General features: G+C 36.8%; 1 protein-coding gene across 1 annotated transcript in view; it reads right to left on the bottom strand.

Moving 5' to 3' along the window:
• COL11A1 (collagen type XI alpha 1 chain) overlaps window positions 1-22,148 on the bottom strand; it is a 263,838-nt gene that overhangs the window by 22,208 nt on the left and 219,482 nt on the right. Inside the window, exons 55-62 of the mRNA XM_039369563.1 lie at window positions 13,847-13,900; window positions 12,658-12,765; window positions 12,512-12,565; window positions 5,375-5,428; window positions 5,133-5,240; window positions 1,110-1,163; window positions 979-1,014; window positions 797-850 (exon numbers count right to left, since the gene is read on the bottom strand). Coding sequence (XP_039225497.1) covers window positions 797-850; window positions 979-1,014; window positions 1,110-1,163; window positions 5,133-5,240; window positions 5,375-5,428; window positions 12,512-12,565; window positions 12,658-12,765; window positions 13,847-13,900 — 522 coding nt within the window. The remainder of the gene's footprint in view (window positions 1-796; window positions 851-978; window positions 1,015-1,109; window positions 1,164-5,132; window positions 5,241-5,374; window positions 5,429-12,511; window positions 12,566-12,657; window positions 12,766-13,846; window positions 13,901-22,148) is intronic.

The following is a 22,148-nucleotide window of genomic DNA, read 5'->3' as shown; positions in this document are numbered from 1 at the left end:
CCCCATATTTATCATGCCCTTAACGCTTTCACTACTACACTCAACTTTAGTCTTTTTTTTGGGGGGGAGGGTAATTATCCTAGTCTGATGTGTTTCATTTTAATTTGCATTGTCAAAAGCAAACCTTTACTTTGACCAAAGTTTTAAAGTTTGATTTGAAAGTGTCATCAAATAGCACTTTTTTTTTTGTCTTATGGTAGGAGAATTTTGCTTCCATTGTGAGTCACCAGTGGGTTTTTTTTAAAGTGTTGTAAAACTTACATAATGCATTATATTATTCAGATACAGTGATATTTATAGAGTATTGATTAAAAATGATAAACACTCTAATGCTTAAGTAGGTTAAGCCACTGAGAATACAGTGAAATAAATATTATCCATCTTAATTATGGTTTAAAATATCACTGTTAATAAGCGTAAGGGTATTTGGCTGTTTCATCAAGAACTGAACATAACAAAAAAGATGTCCTAACAATAAAGCACCCGCAGAGGTTGCATTGAAGTATTTGTTGTACACTATAGTTAATAACCTGTAACATAGCACCATTGCTGGGCTGTGCATAGGATATCAGTTGGCCTTAATCTGGCCTGATATTATTGTACATAACTAAAAATATCCATGGTATTGTTGGCTTTCTTTAAAAAGTCCCTGCTTTAGCCTTCCTTGAAGATTATCAGGGGACAACCACACGCTATTAAATTCAGATGTTTATCTCATATTTAAAGGCTATGCTTTGCAGTCAACATCTATAATAGTATACTCAGTTTCGATCAAATCAAAAGGAGTCTTACTTACAGGAGGCCCAGGAGGTCCAGGTAAACCACCATCGCCTTTCTGGCCACCAGGACCCTAAGAAGGGGGTAGAATGATATAATTTTAATAAACCTCATAAATTGAAAAAGAATAGTGGGCCACACCAAGGCTGACGGGAGGGGAGGCAAAGGGGGAGGTGGGAGAATCTGTGTGGAGGAACTTACCGTTGAACCTTTAGAACCTTTGGGGCCTTGAGGACCCTATAGAAAAAGTAAGACACAGTTACACAAAATTGTATTTGTAAAGGTGTCTATATAATGAGCTAAAACAAGGTAAACTGGGTATAGTTACTTACAGGTAAACCAGGAGGGCCTGGAGGACCAAGTGGGCCAGCTGGTCCAGGAATTCCCTAGAAAAAGAGTATGTGTAAAATCACTGCTAGCTTATTACATTAAAAACAGCATTGCTGGCTGGGGATTTCTGGGAGTTGAAGTCCACCCACCTTAAAGTTGCCAAGGTTAGGAAACATTGTATTGTCTTTTAATTGGAAAGGCATACACAGGTCGTCAGTGACTTACAACCATTTGTTTAGTGACTGTTTGAAGTTACGACTCATTGAAAAAAAAGTGACTTATAACCGATTTTCACACTTATGACTATTGTGACATCCCCAGGGTCACATGATCAAAATGTGGGCGCTTGGCAACTGGCATGTATTTATGACAGTTGCACTGTCCCGGGGTCGTCTGACCACCATTTGTAATCTTCCCAATGGGCTTCCGACAACCAAAGTCAATAGGGGAAGACAGATTCGCTTAATGATCGCATGATTCACTTAACAACTGTGGCAAAAAGTTTGTGAAATGGGGCAAAAGTCATTTAGCAACTGCCTTGTTTAGCAAAGGAAATTTTGGGCTCAATTGTGGTCATAAGTTGAGGACAACCTGTAAATGCTTTTAACTCTTTTTCATCCAAAAGCAAAGAACATTTTAGTGGAAGTCCCATAATCAGAGGTGGGGAACTATGGCCCCTTTATGACTTGTGAACTGAGCATGATTGGCTCAGGAATTCTGGGAGTTGAAGTCCACACATCATAAAAGGACCACAGTTGCCCAACCCTTCCTTAGATACAAGGTACGGAAGGAGAGTAAGTGTCCTGTCCTACAAATGAAATTCTACCTCTGGCAGTCTGCAGTCTCCCTTGTCTCTCCATGTGTCAATTAAATGCAGAAATGTGGAGAAACTCCTCCTGGGTGCTTTTTTCAGATGAGCAAGCAGCAGCAGTCAGGGAGATATCAAAGTAATAGAGAAATGTGTAATAGAACACCTAATTCCAAACCTCATCACCTCACAATAATTTATACCAAAACACCATGAAACGAACTTCAAAAGCACCCTGAGAATGATATAGAAAAAAAACTAGGGGAAAAAAAACTTGCCTGAAATTGAGGAACAGATGTTCAGTTCTGGATTTATATTGATGTTGATGTAGAAAAGTGAAGAGATCTTACTCTGATTACTTCCATTTTACTACTGCTCAGTAAAGTTTAAAAGGAAAGGAAACCTCTGAAGCCACCAGCCCGAGTGCACAGACTTTATTCATAGGTGGATTAAAAAACTAATATTCTTATGTAATTATTATAAAGATGATATAGAAAGAGATTTCATTTTAATCCATAAATCTAATTATGGTCTCAAGGGGCACATTGGTGTATAACACTAATGGAAAGTCAATGGAATTATATTGCTAGAGCGAGTAGGACAAATAACTGGAAAAATAAAGAAAAAGATTACATTTAGATCTGGAATGCAATGAATAGTCTTAAGCAAATTTCAGTAAAATTAAAATCGGCTCTCAATTACCAGAATATTTTCAGCCATGTATCACTTACTGGAATGAAGCTAACACTAGCTGAAGTGCTTTGGGATTTCTGGAATTATTAATGTTTTAATTTCACTGAAAGTACATCTCCAAACACTGTATACACTGGATTAGCCATCTCTGTATTGATTTTGCATCTGGGAAATATTTTTCTTTTTCGCTTTGTTGGTGTTTTCTTTATTTGCTTTTGTAACTTTTCCATTTTTCTATAGTATTTTATGATAAATTAGAATAAATGAACATTCATAAATACATTTTTAAAATATCTTTGAGAACTGGAAAGACCCAAGCCAGATTCACATTGTCTCCTTGTCCTACCACAAGGATGCTCCATTATAGAAATGGTTGTTTTCTTATCCTGTCTCAAAAGTCTACATGTAAGCAATATAGAACATACTAATGTACACGGGTGAAGTGGCCTGAAATGACACCTTCTGTGTTATATAATGTCTCCAATTGATTCTGCCAGTTTCTTAGGAGAACATTTCCTCTGCTGTGAGGGCCTGTTGTGGTCCCTGAAGTTTTCTCCTGTCTTTCAGTCTCTCTTTTGGCTGCAATCACACCCCAAGTTCCTATAGCTAGTTTTTGTTTTGCTCATAAACCATTGCTCTATCAAAAGATGCAGACCATCCTGTTTATGGCTTAATACATATAGTACTTTTTCTCATCAAAGGCCATGAGCCTGATGTATGGATATTCAGATCAGTAAAACTCTAGTCCATTTTACGGTTTGCTTTTTATTGATTGATCTTCCTCAGTTTTTAAATGAAAATTTCCATGATGTCATTCTTTGTAGATGTTTCTAAAGGAAGTTTTTTTTAAATAGGTAAGCATTTGTTTTAAAACAAAATAGCTCTCTCTCTCTCTCTCTCTCTTTTTTTTTTTTTTTTTTGCAGTTTTGAGAAGCACAGAGTGGATTTCCAAATGAACATGAGGTTAAGGGAGTCGGGCACGATATGTCCCCATTACCACATGATATTATATTGAGAACCTTGTAACTGTAATAATTTTGACATACCCATGATTTTTTTTTTTAATCTGAGGACAGAGAAATGCTATTTCAAGCCAGGGTATGCTGCTTTAAAGTCAGCATAGCACCATTGCTTTTTTGCTTGAAGAAATGCATGCTCCTTGTTCCCCTTCATTTTCTAGTTCTGGTATGCCAGCATTAATATTTTGTAAGACAAAATAATTGGCTGCTATGAAGACCAGGATGGATTTGAGGATTTTTAATGCATTTGCTAATATTTGTTACCAATTCACACTTGCTTATATGGAAGGAACTCAAACTGGTTCTGCAATTTTATTATAATTTATACGAACAGAATATATGTAGGACGTGTTTGCGATGTATTTTCTAAGGGAAACTATGGCTTTTTAGGGATGGAATGGGACATGAATTTTGTGCCTTGAAAACTTAACAAGGAAGCACTGATTGGTTGGAAGTTCATGATGTTCTGCTATTGGCCAGATAGATATATCTAAAATTGAATATCCTGCTGGTCAACGAGTTTTGACTGGTGGGACCTAGGAGGAAGGCCTTCTCAGCTGCTGCTCCCCGCCCTGTGGAACATCTTAACTCCAGAGGCAAGATGAGTCCCACTCTTCTGGTTTTCTGGAAAAGTGTTAAGACCTGATTTTGCTTATTAGCATGGGACTCTAAAAGTGTGATGCAGCCTGGGGATGGCTGGTGGCCCAAGGACACTCCGGCTGCCTTGTTAACTTCTTAGCTTTTGAATTTTAACCTGATTTATTTTTACTTATATGTTTTGACCTGTTTTTAATTCTGTTTTTAAGCTATACTTCTATTTATGTATTTATATGGTTTTATTACATTGTTGTAAACTTCCCAGAATCACAGAGGTGAAATGGGTGGTATAGAATTTTGATAAATAAATAAATGTCTAAACAGATCTGCAAATGGTCAAAATAGCCCAGATTAGTTTTGGCACATTTTAAATAGATTGAGAAGTGTTAGAGACAGAAAAAGTTATTTGAAATGGATTACAAACTTTTTTTAGATTCAATTTTCAAAAGAGAGTTACATGGAGGTTGTTAATTTAAGAAAAACACAGCAAATGTGATGCTATCCATCACAATGTGCCTATGTTGGTGCAGAGTCTGCTGTGATGGATCTTGCAGGTCTGTTCCTTGATCCAGAAATTTTATTACTAAAACTCTCTTCATTGGGCATTCCTGTTGAAGAACAGAGAAGTCCATTTTTTCCAATTACTTTTTTCTCCTTGGCCCTCTCTTTAATTTCTGAAAATCTGCTCTGCAGAACTCAGACTCTCTGAAATAGTGAGGAATTTTTCCATTCAAGCAAAAGTAAGCCTGAAGCCAATCCAGAATTATATGACAGTGGACATGATTGTAAAATAACCAATTTACTAATGCTAAAGGCTGTGCAACAAGCTACTAATTTGTACATAGCCTAAACAGTTACAGAATTAAAAGGTAAAGAAAAGAATTTCTCTGTGTGCAGTTTTTACTAACTGAATCTCCTTTTGATCCCGTAGATCCCTGTGTACCAGGTAGACCTCTGTCACCCTTTTCTCCTTGTTCTCCTGGAGGTCCAATCAATCCAATCAATCCAGGATGTCCCTATAAGTAGATATAAAAATATGATTTGCTGTCAAATAATACAACTGAAAGAATAGCATCCAGTGAAGTGATAATTATGTTTTTATGGAATAGTTATTGCATGAGCTGTATACTAAAGATATATTTCCATGTACCTTTTCGCCTTTCGAACCTGGATCCCCTTTCAATCCTGGCAAGCCGGGTGGACCCTAAAGATATCAAGAAAAATAACATTAAGATAGACTTAAGATACAGAAGGATCTTGACAGACTTGAACATTGGGTGCTACCTAAAAAAATGAAATTCAGTGGTGAAGAAAATAAGGTTCTACATTTATGCAAGAAAAACCAAATGCACAGGTACAGTATAGGTGTTACCTTGCTCAATAGAGTAACTGTGAAAGGGATCTTGGAGTCCTAGTGGACAATCACTTAAATATAAGCCAACAGTGTGCTGCAGCAGTCAAAAAAGCCAACACACTACTAGGCTGCATTAACAGAGGGATAGAATCAAGATCATGCAAAGTGTTAATACCACTTTATAATGCCTTGATAAAGCCACACGTGGAATACTGCATCCAGTTTTGGTCACCACGATGTAAAAAAGATGTTGAGACTCTAGAAAGATTACAGAGAAGAGGAACAAAGATGATTAGGGAAATGGAGGCTAAAACATATAAAGAACGATTGCTGGAATTGGGTATGTCTAGTTTAATGAAGAGAAGGACTAGGGGTGACATGATAGCAGTGTTCCAATATCTCAGGGGTTGCCACAAAGAAGAGGGAGTCAAGCTATTCTCCAAAGCACCTGAAGGCAGGACAAGAAGCAACAAATGGAAACTAACCAAAGAGAGAAGCAACCTAGAACTAAGGAGAAATTTCCTGACAGTGAGAACAGTTAATCAGTGGAACAACCTGCCTCCAGAAGTTCTTAATGCTCCAACACTGGAAGATTTTAAGACGAGACTGGGCAGCCATTTGTCTGAAATGGTGTAGGTTTCCTGCCTGAGTAGGGGGTTGGACTAGAAGATCTCCAAGGTCCTTTCCAACTCTATTATTATTATTATTATTATTATTATTATTATTATTATATTGGAGATCATCGCACAGTCAGCCAGATGTTCAGACTGGATTTGGCATTTTGTCTACCTATCGAGTCCTTACCCAGGACCTGGGATAGGCAGATGTGGATGTTTGATGGTATTACAGGTATCGTCGCAGGATGGAAGCAGTTCCTAATAAGGCCGCCTTTTGCAATTGACTAATAGCGAATTTGTCAATGCCAATGGTGTTCAAGTGGTGCTCCAGTTGTTTTGGGATTGCACCCAAGGAGCCTATTACTATTGGTACTACCCTTGCTTGCTTTTGCCACAGTCTTTCTATTTCTATTTGTAGGTCTTTGTATTTTGTTATCTTCTCCAGTTCTTTCTCTTCTATTCTGCTATCTCCAGGCACTGCCACGTCCACTATCCAGACTTTTTTGTCTTTCTTATCGACAATTGTTAAGTCTGGGGTGTTATGTTGCAGGTGCTTGTCTGTTTGAATTCTGAAGTCCCAGAGCAGTTTAATTTTATCATTTTCTATGACTTTCTCTATTTTATGATCCCACCAGTTTTTGCTTACAGGCAAATGATATTTTTTGCAGATCTTCCAATGCACCATTGTTGCTACTTTGTCATGCCGCTGTGTAATCAGTCTGTGCAATCTTCTTGCAACAGCTTACCAAGTGGTCCACTGTTTCTTCAGCTTCTTTGCATAGGCGGCACTTACTGTCTGTTGCTGTCTTCTCAATTTTGACTTTGTATGCATTTGTCCTTAAGGCTTGGTCTTGTGCAGCCAGAATTAGTCCCTCGGTCTCTTTCTTCAATTTTCCTGCTCTTAGCCATTGCCAGGTTTTATTATTATCTGCTTTCCCAGCTATTTTTTTCATGTATTGGCCATGTAGTGCTTTGTCTTCCCATGCCTCTATTCTGTTCTTCATTTGGTCTTTCTTGTAGGCCAGTTTGGTCTCTCCAGTAGTTAGTAAGCCTTCCTGATATACTAATTTCAGTGCATCTTCATCATTGTTCTTCAGATATTCTTCCAAAGCCATTTTTTCTTCTTCAACCATCTGATGTACTTGTAGCATTCCACGCCCACCTATTTGCCTTGGTAGATAAAGTCTATCAATGTCACTGCGTGGATGAAGGGCATGATTCATTGTCATTATTTTTCTGGTCTGCCTATCCATTGCTTTTAGTTCTGCTTGAGTCCAGTCCACTATTCCAGCTGTGTACCTAATGACTGGGATTGCCCAGGTGTTGATTGCCTTTATGGTATTTCCTCCATTGAGTTTGGACTTTAAGATCTTCTTCACTCTCTTGATGTATTCACCTCTAATCTTTTTCTTGACTTCAGTGTGCTTGATGTTGTCAGCTTGAAGGATACCCAAGTATTTGTAGTACTCTTCCTCATCCAGACTCTTAATGTTATTTTCGTGGGGCATCTTGATTCCTTCAGTTTTCACTATTTTTCCTTGTTTGATAGTAAGTGTGGCACATTTGTCCAAGCCAAACTCCATTACAATATCTTGGCTATATATACGGACAGTGTTGAGCAGCGATTCTATTTCAGATGATGTTTTTCCATACAGCTTCAGATCATCCATGTAAAGGAGGTGGGATAGTCTAGCAGATGTTTTTGATGTTTGATAGCCATGTCCTGAGTTATTCAGTATTGTTGACAGAGGAAACAGTGCAATAACAAATAGTAATGGTGATAATGAATCTCCTTGAAATATTCCTCTCTTGATATTAACCTCTCCCAGTCTCTCACCATTGATCTGCAACTGTGTCTTCCATTGTGCCATCGATCTTTGCACAAATTTTCTGATGTTTCTACTGACTCCTGTTATTTCTAGGCACTTGATTATCCAATCATGTGGCAGAGAGTCAAATGCCTTTTTGTAGTCAATCCATGCCACATTCAGGTTGGTCTTCCTTCTCTTGCAGTTTTCCAAGATCATTTTGTCTATTAGGAGTTGATCTTTTGTTCCTCTGCTATTGGGGCGGTTTCCTTTCTGCTCAGGTGGAAAGAGATTGTTTTCAACTAGATGCTGTTGTACTGCATCAGCTACCACACCAGTTAGTAATTTGAAAGTTGTTGGTAAGCAGGTAATTGGCCTGTAGTTACCTGGTGTTGCCCCTTTTGCTGGATTTTTCATTATTAGGTAGGTTTTCCCAGTTGTTAGCCACTTTTCAATTTCTCCTCCTTGTAGTATATTGTTGAACTGCTTGGCAATGAGTGGGTGTATAACAGTTAGATGTTTCAACCAAAACCCATGCAGTTCATCTTCACCTGGTGCTGACCAATTTTTGATTTTCTTTGCTCTTTTTTCTACCATTTTTGTTGTTATTACTAGTTCTTTCATTTCAACTTCTGTTTTATTTGCATCCACCTCTTTTAACCAAGCCGCATCCTTGTTGTATTTCTTTGGGTTATCCCATATCTGCTTCCAGAACTGCACTGTTTCTTCCTTGTCAGGTACTGACTGATTCCTTGCAGTTTCTCCATTGATGGATTGGTAGAAACGTTTCTGATTGGATTGAAATTGGAGGTTCTGCCTATAGTTTGCAATTCGAGCTTCATATCTACTGATTTTCCTGGCTATAGCTGTTATTTGTTGCTTTATTATTTCCAGTGCTTCCTTGATCTTCCTTGTTTCTAAGTGGTATTTCTTGATTAGGTATTCTTTGGTCTTCTTGTTCTTCAGCTTCTTTTCTTTCATCTGTTCTAGCTTGCTTGCATGTGATCTTAACTTGCTGATCTTATTTTCTAGTCTAACCTTCCATTTTTCTGGTGCACTGTTTGTTTGTTTTTCTTTTTTGTTGATTTTACATCCCAGGTATTCTGTTATAACTGCAGCTGTGCTGTACATTAGTTGGTTTGTTTCTTGCAGTGAATTGGTGCTTATACTTGCTATTGCAGTATTTGCATCTTTTAATGCTTGTGCTAGCTGTTTCTTTGGAACAAGCTTCAATGCAGGTAGCCTTATTCTGTTGTTTTTGTGCTGTTTTAGATGCTCAATTATTCTTTGTTTCAATTCTTTTATTTCTTTAGTTAGAGGGTTTTGTTCTTCCTGAGGAAGAGGTGCCTGGTTTCCAAATGAGAACAGTTGTATATCTCTACTGGATTCTTTCACTGCCAACTCCCCCTGGTTTGCCTCTACATTCTGAATTACTTCTTGTAAGGCTTTGATTTCTTTGCCCTGGGTAAACCTTTGCAGTTCGTCCAATTCTGTTTCTGTAAATACTTTATTTCGTGTTATAAATCGGCGTTGATCTGCTAGTCTCTGTTCTGTTATTTCTGATTCTGGATGTTGTTCTTTCCAGAACTGGTGCATTCGTTTTAGATATCCTCTTCTTGTTGGACTTGATCTGTAGTAACAGATCATTATTTCTTTGTTTTCCATCACTGTGTATCTGCGACGGGTAAACACCTTTTCTTCCAGTAGTTCTGCAGCTGCTGGCCCTGGTTGCTCAGCCAACAGTCCTGAGTCCTGTAACCCATTTTTCACCAGATATCCAGGAACTCCAATATCTAGCGCGGACCTTGTTAACCCGGGCGACGTCCGAGCCGGTATGGCATTCTGAAATTTACGTCTCACCATATTTTTATGGGAGAGACACTCTTTGTCTGACTCCTCTGATGAGACCTGTCCAGTATGGTTGAACCTCTGGCATAGCTCTCATCTTCCTCAGAGTACACAAGCCCCACAACCACGTCAAGGTAGTGCCTCACTGGGGGTTTATTATTATTATTATTATTATTATAGATGGTGGAAATTTGTGAATCAAGTTCATCAAAGATTTTGCATGTTCAGATGTAATCGTATCTCACAGCATTCAATGACCAATGTCATTCAGTGTGCTACAAAGCACAAGATGACCTTTAACAATATGCTCTTACAAGAAATTTATCTGAGTAATTCATCGGGCTAATGTTGCCTGTGGTTTTTATCCTGCTTTACCTGACATTTATTGTTGTCTTTGTGATATTGGGCAGGCTTAAGAAGGTCATTTTATTTCAGTTCAACCTGTTTGCCAATTGGCCTCCGTCTGTAAAACTGCACAGAAGCGCAATCTGGGTGCAAGTGAGTTTTATTAATTAATGTATTAATTATATCAGACTGATATCCACTTTTTCTCTGGGAGCTTAACATCACAAATGAGCTCCACGTTACAGGAAAAAAAGCTATAAGAAGGTTACAACTAACAACCTGTGGTGGTGCAGTGGTTAGAATGCAGTATTGCACACTAACTCACTGCCAGGAGTTCGATCCTTACCAGCTCAAGTTTGACCTCAGCCTTCCATCATTCCGAAGTTGGTAAAATGAAGACCCAGATTGTTGGGGACCATATGCTGACACTAAATTGCTTAGAGAGGGCAGTAAAGCACTGTGAAGGAGTATATAAGTCTAAGTGCTATTGCTTTGATTTCATTGTTGATCATTTCTCCTAAGCATCTTTTCTTTCATTTGAAGTCTTTCAAAATTATTTGTCTGAGAACAGGGAGCTTCCTTATTATTAAAGCAATAGAAAAGTATATCATCTGCAACTATGACATTTAGAGGAAATCCGATGGTTGTTTTTTTTAAAGTTAGTGCAACTTTTTCTCTCTCTCTCTGTCTGATCTAAACAAAGCTGTAAGTCATGTATATAACTCAATCAATTGAGTTATATATGCCATGTTTATTGCTGGCATAGGGACCTACCTCAGTTTCAAGCTGAGAGAATGAGATTTTTGAAAAATTATCCACTCCCAGGTTAGAGATGAATGAAGGAAATGTGTTACAATACTTCTTTTGCAATAGTTAAAAGGTAAATGCACACATTTATTTTAGAATAGCCAGGTCAATGTTATAGGTAGGGCAATTACAAGAGAAGGATGAAGATGGAAGATAGTACGTGAAACCTATAAATAACAGGTGAAAATTATAGGCTAATGTTTCATGTCATGCAACACCAGTTATTTTTAAATGTATAGAAAGGATTTCAACTATTTTATCTGTACAGAGTAATATCAACCTATTCTAAACATGTTTAGCAGAATAAAGTATCCATTTAGGGACTTATATCAAGCTGGAACTGAATTATTACAACTAAATCTGAAAGAAGCAAGCATCGGACTGCAACATAAATCTCATTTAATGCAAGTGATAAGACTCACTTATGAGTAAGTAGGCATCGGAATATGTTATTAATTATTCATTGAACAGCTGCTCGCAGTGATGAGAAGGCTGCAGATGGGAGGGCAGGGAATAAAATATCTCAGGTTGTAATCCTTTGCACACTTACACGTGAAGCCCAGAAGAACTTAATAGGATATCATTAGGAGTAACTGTGTTAGGAATGCACAGGTAATTCCAACTACTAACTTTTAACTTTTCTTCTTTTAGGTAGCAGTAGATGGAAATGTTCCAGGCAAATGTATAGTTCATGAAGATTACACATATATTTACTATGACACATTCAGTATTCTTGCTTTACCTAAGGCTTTGCATTCTGTTTACAAATGCAGTAAACTGGATATAATCTGAGGTTAATAACTACAACAACATATGAACTTCAGGTAGGAATCAGTGAGTTAAAAGGCTAGCTGTCTAATTATTAATGTTGCTTTTCTTATCCTCGTCAAACAAGGTTTGCAAATTTACTTCTGAAGTTAGATATAATTCGTAATTCTAAACTGACATTTGGTTTAAAATCGGAGGTGTAAGAAGAACTAGGAGCACAGATGACTCTATAGTAATATGGATGGTTTTCTGATGCCTCTGCTTTCTAGTTCTGCTAGTCAAGAATAAATTGCCGATGATCAGTCTTAAAAGATATTGACTAGGGCTTTGATAACAAGCCATACCAGATGCTAAAAGAGAAATGAACACTATTCTTGTTATATATGTTCAAAGCTTTTCAGGTAGTTATAATGCAGTATGGTGATGTTATTCTGTCATGTGTTGATATAGAGCACGGGTATCAAACTCATCACATCACGTGATGTGTCGTGACATATCACAACTTTTTTTGCATTACCAGAGCTGGAGTGGGCACGACCTTTGTTATGATGCAATCGGCCTGCAGGTCGGCAGTTTGACACCCCTGATATATAAAGAGTAACGAAGATGTAGCATGACTTCAATCTGACAGTCTTTTAAAGGTTTATATATACGGTTCCATGTCAAGCAAAAAGATGAAGTCTAGCAGAAAAATAAATTCAGCCTATGTTTTAAGGCAGTTTCACAAACAAAATACTTACCATGGGACCTGGTGGGCCATCTTGACCAGGAACTCCAGGTAAACCTTGTTCTCCCTGCAAAAAGACATAAATTCAGCTTAATTTGGAAGAGCACGTTATGAAAACCTGAACCAAGAAAGGAAAAAAGTTATGATCGATGCACTCACCACAGGGCCAGGAATACCCCTAAGTCCTTCTGGGCCAGATTTTCCTGCAGGACCTTGAGGACCAACTGGGCCAGTTTTTCCCGGAGCACCCTCTGATCCAGGCTCACCCTATAAAATAAAATAATATTCAGTGTGAATATTCATATACTGTTGAACCAATTTATTTACAGATAAAGAAAAAGTAAGTTGATAAGAATTCCACAACCAGTACAAGAACCAATCCTTTACCTGCGCAAAAGATAAGAAAAGTAGACATCATCTTAGTCTACTTTAAACTCATTTTATTTGTGTATATGGGTCAAAAGAAGAAAATTATGAACCTAAACTATTTGCAGTGACCTTTTTTCTTGTGTTAAGATCCTGACGTTCCTACAGATTTCCATTTGTTTAGACCATGCTCCTTCCTTTTCTTCTGAAATGTCTAAAGACTTGGACTGAAATAATATTCATTAGTTTTGGCCAACAGGAATGCATAGAATTTAATGCAAAAAAGAAGTGGTGATTGCAATAAATACAACTGTTACACGTTACCATTTGGATAAACAGACTATTAACAAGAGACAGCCTAGTAGAATAATGAATGTCTCAGTTGATAGCTGCTGATAAGACTGAAAAGTTCTTAGGATCTGATTCCAAAAAGATGTTTTGGTGTGCATGAGAGAACATTATCTGCGGCTCCTTAATGAGCTCCTTTTCCTAAGATTGTATGGCTGCTCTCCGCAGCCACATGATTCTGAGAAAAGACATTATTGCTTTTAAAAACTGAGACAGGTGCTACTTTCTTCTTCTACATGCTTTAAAACACCTGGGATTTTGGAACTGAAACTGAAGCATTTACTGTCCTAATAGCATTTACAGTGCCTCATCTTGTCATAAAAGCCTCACCACTTCTGGACAAATCAATCATTCATCTTTTACTCTTGATTTATGATTCATTCATTCGTTTGTTTGTTCAGGTTTGAGATTGCCCAGCTCGACAAAACACTGGGAAGCTCACAACATTAAAAGCAAGAAATAATAAAACAGTAAGAATAAAGATCATGTACAACCAGAAGAAGTAAAGTTTTATAGGGATTCACATATCCTAGCCCAAGGCTTAAGAAGAACAGCCAAATTTTCAATGGAAGTCATATGAATGTGACCCCGGGCAGGGCAGAAATGTGTTCTTCTTGTAACTTAAAACATTTACCTTTGCTCCTTTTTCACCTTGTCTTCCTTCTGCACCAGCTGCTCCAGGAGGCCCCTGTCATAAAAAAAAAAAATGGAGAAAAAAAATGTATAGTAAGCATAATGAGATGAGTTAGAGTCAGACTTTATTTCTACTTCATGAAGAGATACATCTCTTCCATAGAAATCTTCACAGGGAATGTTCTTCTGAAGGAGCAGAACAAAACTGTTGCTGATTTTGATCTACTATAGCCCTTAGTCCTCTTAAAAATCTCATCAAAGTTGGAGATTCTCTAGAATCTAGGATGGAGAATATTTCTAGCCAGAGGTCTCATTTTTTTTCCTTTCTGATAACTACAAAGAACATGACTAATGAGATCAAAAATGGCAAGGCTCCATTTTTCAACCGCTGCTATTTTTTTTAGGATGGCCTTAGTACTTTGAGGTTTGTTAGTAAAAATCTACTCTTTCAGGGAGTTAAATGTTGAAATGAGTGTCTTAAGCTTCTACATTTGAGCATCTGTTTTAACCCTTAAAATCACTAACTGCAACTCATAAAATTGTAAATAAATGTTGTTGCCATTCACTTCATGGTTGTGTTGGAAGCACAAAAGGATCTTAGAGAGCTAAATGAAGACTTGCAGACCGAGCTCCTCCCCAAGATGTCTGCTGAACAGTAAGGAGATTTTTTTTCTCTTGCCCATGATGTGCTGATTTTGCTGGCTAAGCTGGTTTTCTGGCAGTGGTGCTCCTTGGATTTGAATGGGAGCACTTAGAAATGATCCAAGATGACTTTTAGATGGCCGTGGACACATTTGGGAAAGGGAGTCTTGAAGATTCCAGTTCCCCTTGGGAGTGGTCAGAAAATCACAGGCATCCATCTTCCTGTCAGCATTTTGGATTTTCTTAAGCATGCCTGGGTCTTATTTTCACTTTTTGAATTTTTGCTTTGCTTTCAATCTGTAAAAGTAGACCAGCTGGCTAAATGCTGATTTATTTCAATCCCCTGCTAGACTTTAGCTGTTCTTTTTTTTTTCTTTTCCCCTTCGATGTATGCTGTTGTTCTAAATAACTTTCACTTTCCATATGGAAACATGACATGCTTGTGGATGGTGAAGTGTTTTTATTTGATTTACATTAATATTGGATTCTCACCACAGGGTTTTTGTTATCCTTTTAATTTGCAAAATACCTGGGTTATTTCTTTTTAACTTTTCTTTTAATCTTTGATCAAAATATCCAGAAAATAACTTTCCTGTTTCTTTCTGCTTCACCTTTGTTCTCTAGTTAAGCTTCATAGAGAAACAATGTTTCAGATTACAGACAAGAAATGGCTGAAATCTGAGGAAAGATCTTCTGGCAACATGTAACTTTTAGCTGAAAGCTTTTTAAAAAAGTTTGATGAGATGATAATGGTCATGGAAAATATTTGGAAGCATGTAGCTTTGGTGGAATCTAATTTGAAAGCTGTAGATCAAAGAGATATCGACTGTACATACAGAGAACTGCTTTGATTCCATACATGCCCCTCAACTTCAAGTCTGCATTTGTCTACAATAGCAGAAGCCTGACATGGAGAAGTGACAAATTGGTGTTTCTTAAAAGGACTGGGGGAGATTGGGGAATGGATTTATTACTCTTAATTGCAAATCATTTTTATCTGGACTCTGTTGGGAAGATAGACCGATTGTGGAGATTGAATGTATTATTTTTAACTAGACAACAACTGATAAGAAATGGTATCAAGAAACAAACATGGATATTTGATCCAGGACAAATTACTCTTATCTTTTGTGATGATTTGGGATAGATAAGATGCCATGGCAAATTTTCTAAGTGTTGATTACATTAACAGTTTATTAACAGAGGGTTTTGAAACGCTAATCTTGTCTTTTTCATTATTATTGTTATTTTGTGATTAATATAGCAAGTCAATAGCTTGCAAATAGGTTTACTAGCTTTAAAAAAATGGGGGGGGGTGTTTTGCAAGGAGTGGAAACTAATATTGTAGCAATGTATTAATCAGTATTCAACCACAGGGAATATGTGTATATGTGTGGGGTTCTTTTTTTAAAATGCACTTTTAAAATGTCTTGTATGCTTTGTGTTGTTTCTTTGTTTTTTCTTTGTTGTTTTAAATTTCTTGGGAGTTTTGTCTTTTAACTTTTTTTAATAAAAAAATTGTAAAAAAATATTTGCAGATCATGAATTGCTTTAGAATATGAAAAGTGGATGCAGTATGGCAATGAAAGACCACAAAACACCTTCTCCCCTCTCTTTCAGCCTGTGGATCCCTTTAGGGCACGAGTGTCCAACCTTGCGGCTTGTCTAGGTTGCATTGAGTAAAGAAGAATTGTCTTGGGTCATATTTAAAATATAGTTATTTAGGCTAAGTATAATAAACTTTTAAAACACTCATTTTCATTTGTAAGATCATTCTGTACAAAAGTAGATTAATAAAAGCACGGAACACAAAACCCAAAAAAGAAAAAGGAACAACATATATCACATAGATATCAACAAACTCACAAAGTATAAACTCACAAAGTACAATGTTTTCAGTTGCATTGTGATAATAAACCTAAGTTTACCGTGCATTGTATAAAAAGAGATTATGTTACAAGAGCACTGATATGTTATTTTACTACATGAGACACACTTGAACAAGTTTTGAAATGGTTAGAGGAAATGATCTTGGGAGAGGAGAAACAATACAAAACTTCATAATACCGTATTTTCCGGTGTATAAGTCGACTCGGCGTATAAGACGACCCCCGACTTCGGAGACGATTTGCATGGTTAGAAAGTCATCTTATACGCGGGAAACTACCGTATTTTCCAGCGTATAAGATGACTTGGCGTATAAGATGACCCCCGACTTCGGAGAAAATTTGCATGCTTTAGAAAGTTGTCTTATACGCTGGAAAATACGGTAATTATAAATGTACTTCTTGCATAATCTAGGAATGCAGCTGCAACATCAATTAACAGAGCTTGGGAACACTGTGATCGCTAAATTATAAATACAATGAATCATGATTGCCAAAACAAAGGGGAGGGGCTATATTCATTATCAAACAGTACCAATTCTGCACTGAATGCAAAGTTGCTAAATGAACAGCTCTTGTTAACCCTCATCAGTTGCCAGCATTGCACAGATGGAGCTTCTGAATAAGAAAGATGGCTAATTATTATTTATCTGTCTTTGCTATGCTTAGATTGTATAGCATGGACGAAAATTTTAGCTAGCACAAAATATCTCGGCAACAAGAACATGGAATTAATCTCTTTCTCTCACCTACCAAGTGTCCAAACTATGATCAAATTCTACTGAAATTTAATGAATAAGTCTGGATTAGATAGTCTTTTTTACCTATATCACAGGATACTTATGAGGATAACATGGGGAGAACCACTGTTGTTGGAAAAAGGGTGAGAGAAAAATAGAAAAGTCATCTGTAGAATTAATTATTAAGATGTCTTATGCATAAAAACTATGCCCATGGAACCAGATTTGGAAATCATTTTTTGATTGAGTGGGCAAAGATATATATCACAAATGTGGGTAGGGTAAGATTTGCTGGTCCCTTCTCCATGTGTTCTGTTTAGGATGAAGAATTCTTCTACATTAGAATTTACACTACAGTTGTATAATTTCCAGCTCAAAATGGAAGGAAATTGTACTACCATTGTTTGGCATTCAGAAGAGATCCACAAAAGGGCATTTGAGGATTACTTGTGGTCTTGAGGCAGTGTCACAGACTACACTGATTCCTCTCTAATCTTGTATTGTTGATCCTGATCATGTTTATTATTTGCATCAGAAGATTCTTTTTCCAATTATTTTGATATGTTATCATACAAATCCAGATACATACAACAAAGCCCACAGGAAACATTTTATAATGCAAAGGCTTACTTATATATGTGGATTTCCTTTTGGGATTAAAACATTTGTTCCATGAATTTATGATGTTATTTGACATGCTGATATGAAACCATTTATCAAACACAGGTTGATAAATACAAAAGTTGATATAGTGGATGGAGGCAACTTTTTCATGGTGCCCTCTGTATGTTAATATTGTAAAATAGTTTATCTCCATCTCATTCGTCAGCTTGAAGGTTTCTCTTGAAAACTTGTTCAAATGCTATTCAGAGTCATCCGTCAGCTGACTGAGAATATGCTTGTTTAATGTTTAAAAGGAAAAGTGATATTTATTATTTATAAGTGCATAAACATGATATGGCTATTTCTAAGACTGAGGACACCCAGCAAGTGTTAGGTTTTCTCTGTTACATTTTCAAGAAGAATAAAAGAGCTATTCCTCAATTTACAAGTGTCAGAGATATCTCGCTGAGGTTGCAATATCACCTTGCAAAATGGAATAAGCAAAACCCAGGACAAATCACTGATAAGATTTTTCTCACACTTTTTTACATTATATTTAAAATGTATAAAACTTACTGGACCAAGATCCAACTATTTGAAATGGGATGGTCTGTTTTATACAGAATCAAAATCCATTTTCACAGACCACTAATTCCTTTGAATCCTGTACTGTATTCCAAAGAAAACTGAAATTCCTTGAAAATGTAACGTGTATTTTTTTCAAGAAGACAAGTACAGGTAGTCCTTGACTTACAACAGTTCACTTAGTGAACATTCAAAGTTACAACAGCACAGAAAAAAGGGACTTATGACCATTTTTCACACTTACAACCATTGCAGCATCCACTGTGGTCACCTGATCAAAATTCGGACGCTTGGCAACTGACCCCTATTTATGATGGTTGCAGTGTCCCGTGATCATGAGATTACCTTTTGAAACCTTCTGGCAAGCAAAATCAATGGGGAAACCAGATTCACTTAACAACTGTGCTACTAACTTAGCAACTGCAATGAGTCACCTAACAACTATGGCAACAAAGGTCATAAAGTGGGGTAAAATTCACTTAACAACTGCCTTGCTTAACTACAGAAATTTTGGTCTCATAAGTCATAAGTTGAGAGCTACCTGTAATTGAAGCCTCCATCTTTTGGCAATAGAGGTACGAGTTGGAGAATAACCTCTACAGAAATGAATTCTTATCTTAATATGGGAAGAACGAAGTCCCTACGCATTTATCTCAAATATTGTAAATGAAATAAGTATATACAAGTCTTGAAATAATTAGAGAGGCAGTCAGCAGTTCAATATGAAAAAAAGCTCGTTGAATGTACATTTTGACTAGGCTTTGAAACCACCCAACCATCTGCTTTTCTAACTTCTCTTTAGCAGTTTAATTTTTGGAAAGCTGTTCAAAGCAGTTATTATTGCTACCAAAGTATTGCAAAAAGTGGCAGTTTACACTGGACTTTTCCAGACTGATACTCCCATATATATATATATATATTGGACCTGCAAGAATTCCTCAACAGGTGTAGCCAAAGTCTAGGAGTTTCAGACCCAACAAATATAGTTGGGAAGAGGAAAAGCACCTCTATGGTGCCATTTATTCAGGTAATGAAGTGTGTGATTACATGGTCATTCCCAGAAGTGATTCAAAGAAGAAATTATTTCTGAATTGAGAACATGCTGCTGTAAGAAGAAGAAAACCCAAGACTTAACACATTTTCAAATGTTATAAATATATTTCCTTGATTATCCTAGCAAAACAAATGAAGCTACAGTATGTTTGGGGTTTTATTAAAATAATATTTATCACCAAGCATGGTTAAAACTGTAGATTAAATAATGATTATTAAACATTTAACATATATTTATTAATAAATGTGGCAGTCCATACGGAGTACTGGGATTTGTATATTTTATATGAAAATCAGGATACGTATTTTTTGATATGGAGTATCAGGATTTGTATTATTTTATACATAAGGTATCTGGTACATAAGGTATCATGCTTTACAAAGTAACTTGTAAATATGAGCCGAGGTGGCGCAGCAGTTAGAGTGCAGTACTGCAGGCCACTTTAGCTGACTGTGTTCAGCAGGTCAGCGGTTCAAATCTCACCGGCTCAAGGTTGACTCAGCCTTCCATCCTTCCGGGGTAGGTAAAATGAGGACCCAGATTGTTGGGGGCAATGGAAATATATATATATATATATATATATATATATATATATATATATATATATATATACATTGCTTATTGGTGTACACCGCTTAGAGAGTGCTTGCACGTAAAGCGGTATATAAGTCTCATAAATAAATAAATAAATATAATAAGTAAAGCACCATCATTTGTTGCTGGGTAAAGTGATCATATACATACTATAAGGAACATTGATGACTTCAGTTTTGATTTATTTTCTGACTTTGATTTAGTGTTTTGTGAGTATAGATCCTGTTGTTTGTAAAACTCTGATTTACAAATTAGCATTTTATATGAAGCTAAACCATTGTGATGGATTGAACATCATGATTAAAGAAACCATGACTCAGCAGGAGAGGTTGAACGATGTCAGTGACTTGCTCAGGGCCTGCATTAAACTTCATAATCACTTGGGAAATGATTACAATGTATAACATTTCTCAGTCTAGGGTTAGATACAGAACTATCTTTCCTGTACTAAATGGGCAGTCTCACAAAGATAGGATAATGAAAGGGCACACCCTCTCACAAACATTTCTTCTTTTTTCATGGAACATCAGTGCAAGACAGTTTTGCTTACACAGCATTGGGACTTTACATATAGGTATAATCTAAAAACCACAACAAATTAATTTACCAGGTAATTTGGATGTGGTTCTATGAAAAAACAAAAAAATCTATTTCTGGATTTTAAAACAAAATATTTAAAGCCAAGAACTGATAGAGGGTGTGCATTATTCATTGCACTTTTCCTGACTCTGCATTTTTTTTTAACCAAACATAATTGCATACATCACAGATCTATCTGTGGTAAAAAGCGTTACTGATTTCTAGAATTAAGTCTGCAAGAACTGTGATTTCTAAGAACATTTTCATTTGAATCAAGAACTACTCTTACTTTTTGGCAACTTTTTAATAATACTGCAAAGGGATATCATTTGCCTATTTACAGAGCATTAGCCTATGCTCTCCTTAGCTTTCTCCTTAGCCAGGACTATCCATATAAAAGCTTAAGCTATATTTCTCTTTCTAATCAGCAAAGACAAATGTGAATTAGAAGCACAATTGCTTCTTAGAACCAATAGCACTATTTAAATCAGCTTGTTTGGTCAGTTTCAAGAAGCCATGACAATCATATAATTTGGACTCAAAGAATCCCTTTCCTATTCTCTTCCAGCCTCCCCTCAATTTATGTGACCTCAGGCTGGCTCAAGGGCAAGTTTTAGCAAAGTTCCTATTATAGATAGATCCTTGACCTATGACCATTTGTTTAATCATTCACCTGAAGTTACCACAGTGCAGAAAAAAAGTGACTTATGGTCATTCCTAGCAGTTAAGGACTCTTCCAGGATCCCCAATCACAATTCAAGAGTTTGGCAACCTGCATGTATTTAGGTCAGTTGCAGCATCCTGGGGTCATCTGATTGCCACTTGAGATCTTCCCGGGAGGTTTCCAACAGGCAAAGATAATGGGGGATGCCTGATTCACTTAATGACTGCATGATTCACTGAACAACTGCAATACCAAAGACTGAAAATTGGGCATGACTCCTTTAACAAATGAATCGCTTAATAATAGAAGTTCTGGTCCCTATTGTGGCTGGAAAAGATTAATACACAAATATCTCTCTCTCTCTCTCTCTCTCTCTCTCTCTCTCTCTCTCTCTCTCTCTCTCTCTCTCTCTCTCTCTCTCTACATCCATCCATCCATCCATCTTACTGTTTCCTTCTGGAGTAAAAAAAAAAACCACTTACCTAACATTGAAAAAAGGAGTAAGCAAAACAAATTTGAAGCAGAAGATCAGAAAACGTGCATACCTAACGTGCAAATGTACCTCCCACATTTGGAGTAAACAACATCACAGAAAACATAGAAAGAATGAGAAATAGTGATGAAAGGGAATTAAAAAGAAAAGAAAAACTAAATCTAGTTTATAGCAATATAATTCATTCTATTTCCCCATAGTTTTCTGTCGAGAGCTGAGGCTGGTGAGGTGGGAGCCCCTAATTTCCAATCCAGTTTTGCGAACAAGGGACAGATACTAGAACATTTCAAGCCTGGGAAAAGGCAATTTAATAAGCACTCACTTGAAAAGGTGACCCTGGGTCACCAAGAGGTCCAGGATCTGAACCTTGGAGACTTTCCAAGTACTCTACAACACTTCAAATATTCAAGTTTTCAATCAAAATGTCATTGTCTGAATGTAAAAGTATCATAAAATAATTCTA

The sequence above is a fragment of the Crotalus tigris genome, unplaced genomic scaffold (assembly GCF_016545835.1).
Source record: "Crotalus tigris isolate CLP2741 ecotype Arizona unplaced genomic scaffold, ASM1654583v1 scf7180000021163.878790, whole genome shotgun sequence".
Lineage (NCBI taxonomy): Eukaryota > Metazoa > Chordata > Lepidosauria > Squamata > Viperidae > Crotalus > Crotalus tigris.
Note: the sequence above shows the minus strand (reverse complement) of the source record. Positions and strands in the feature narration are given on the sequence as shown.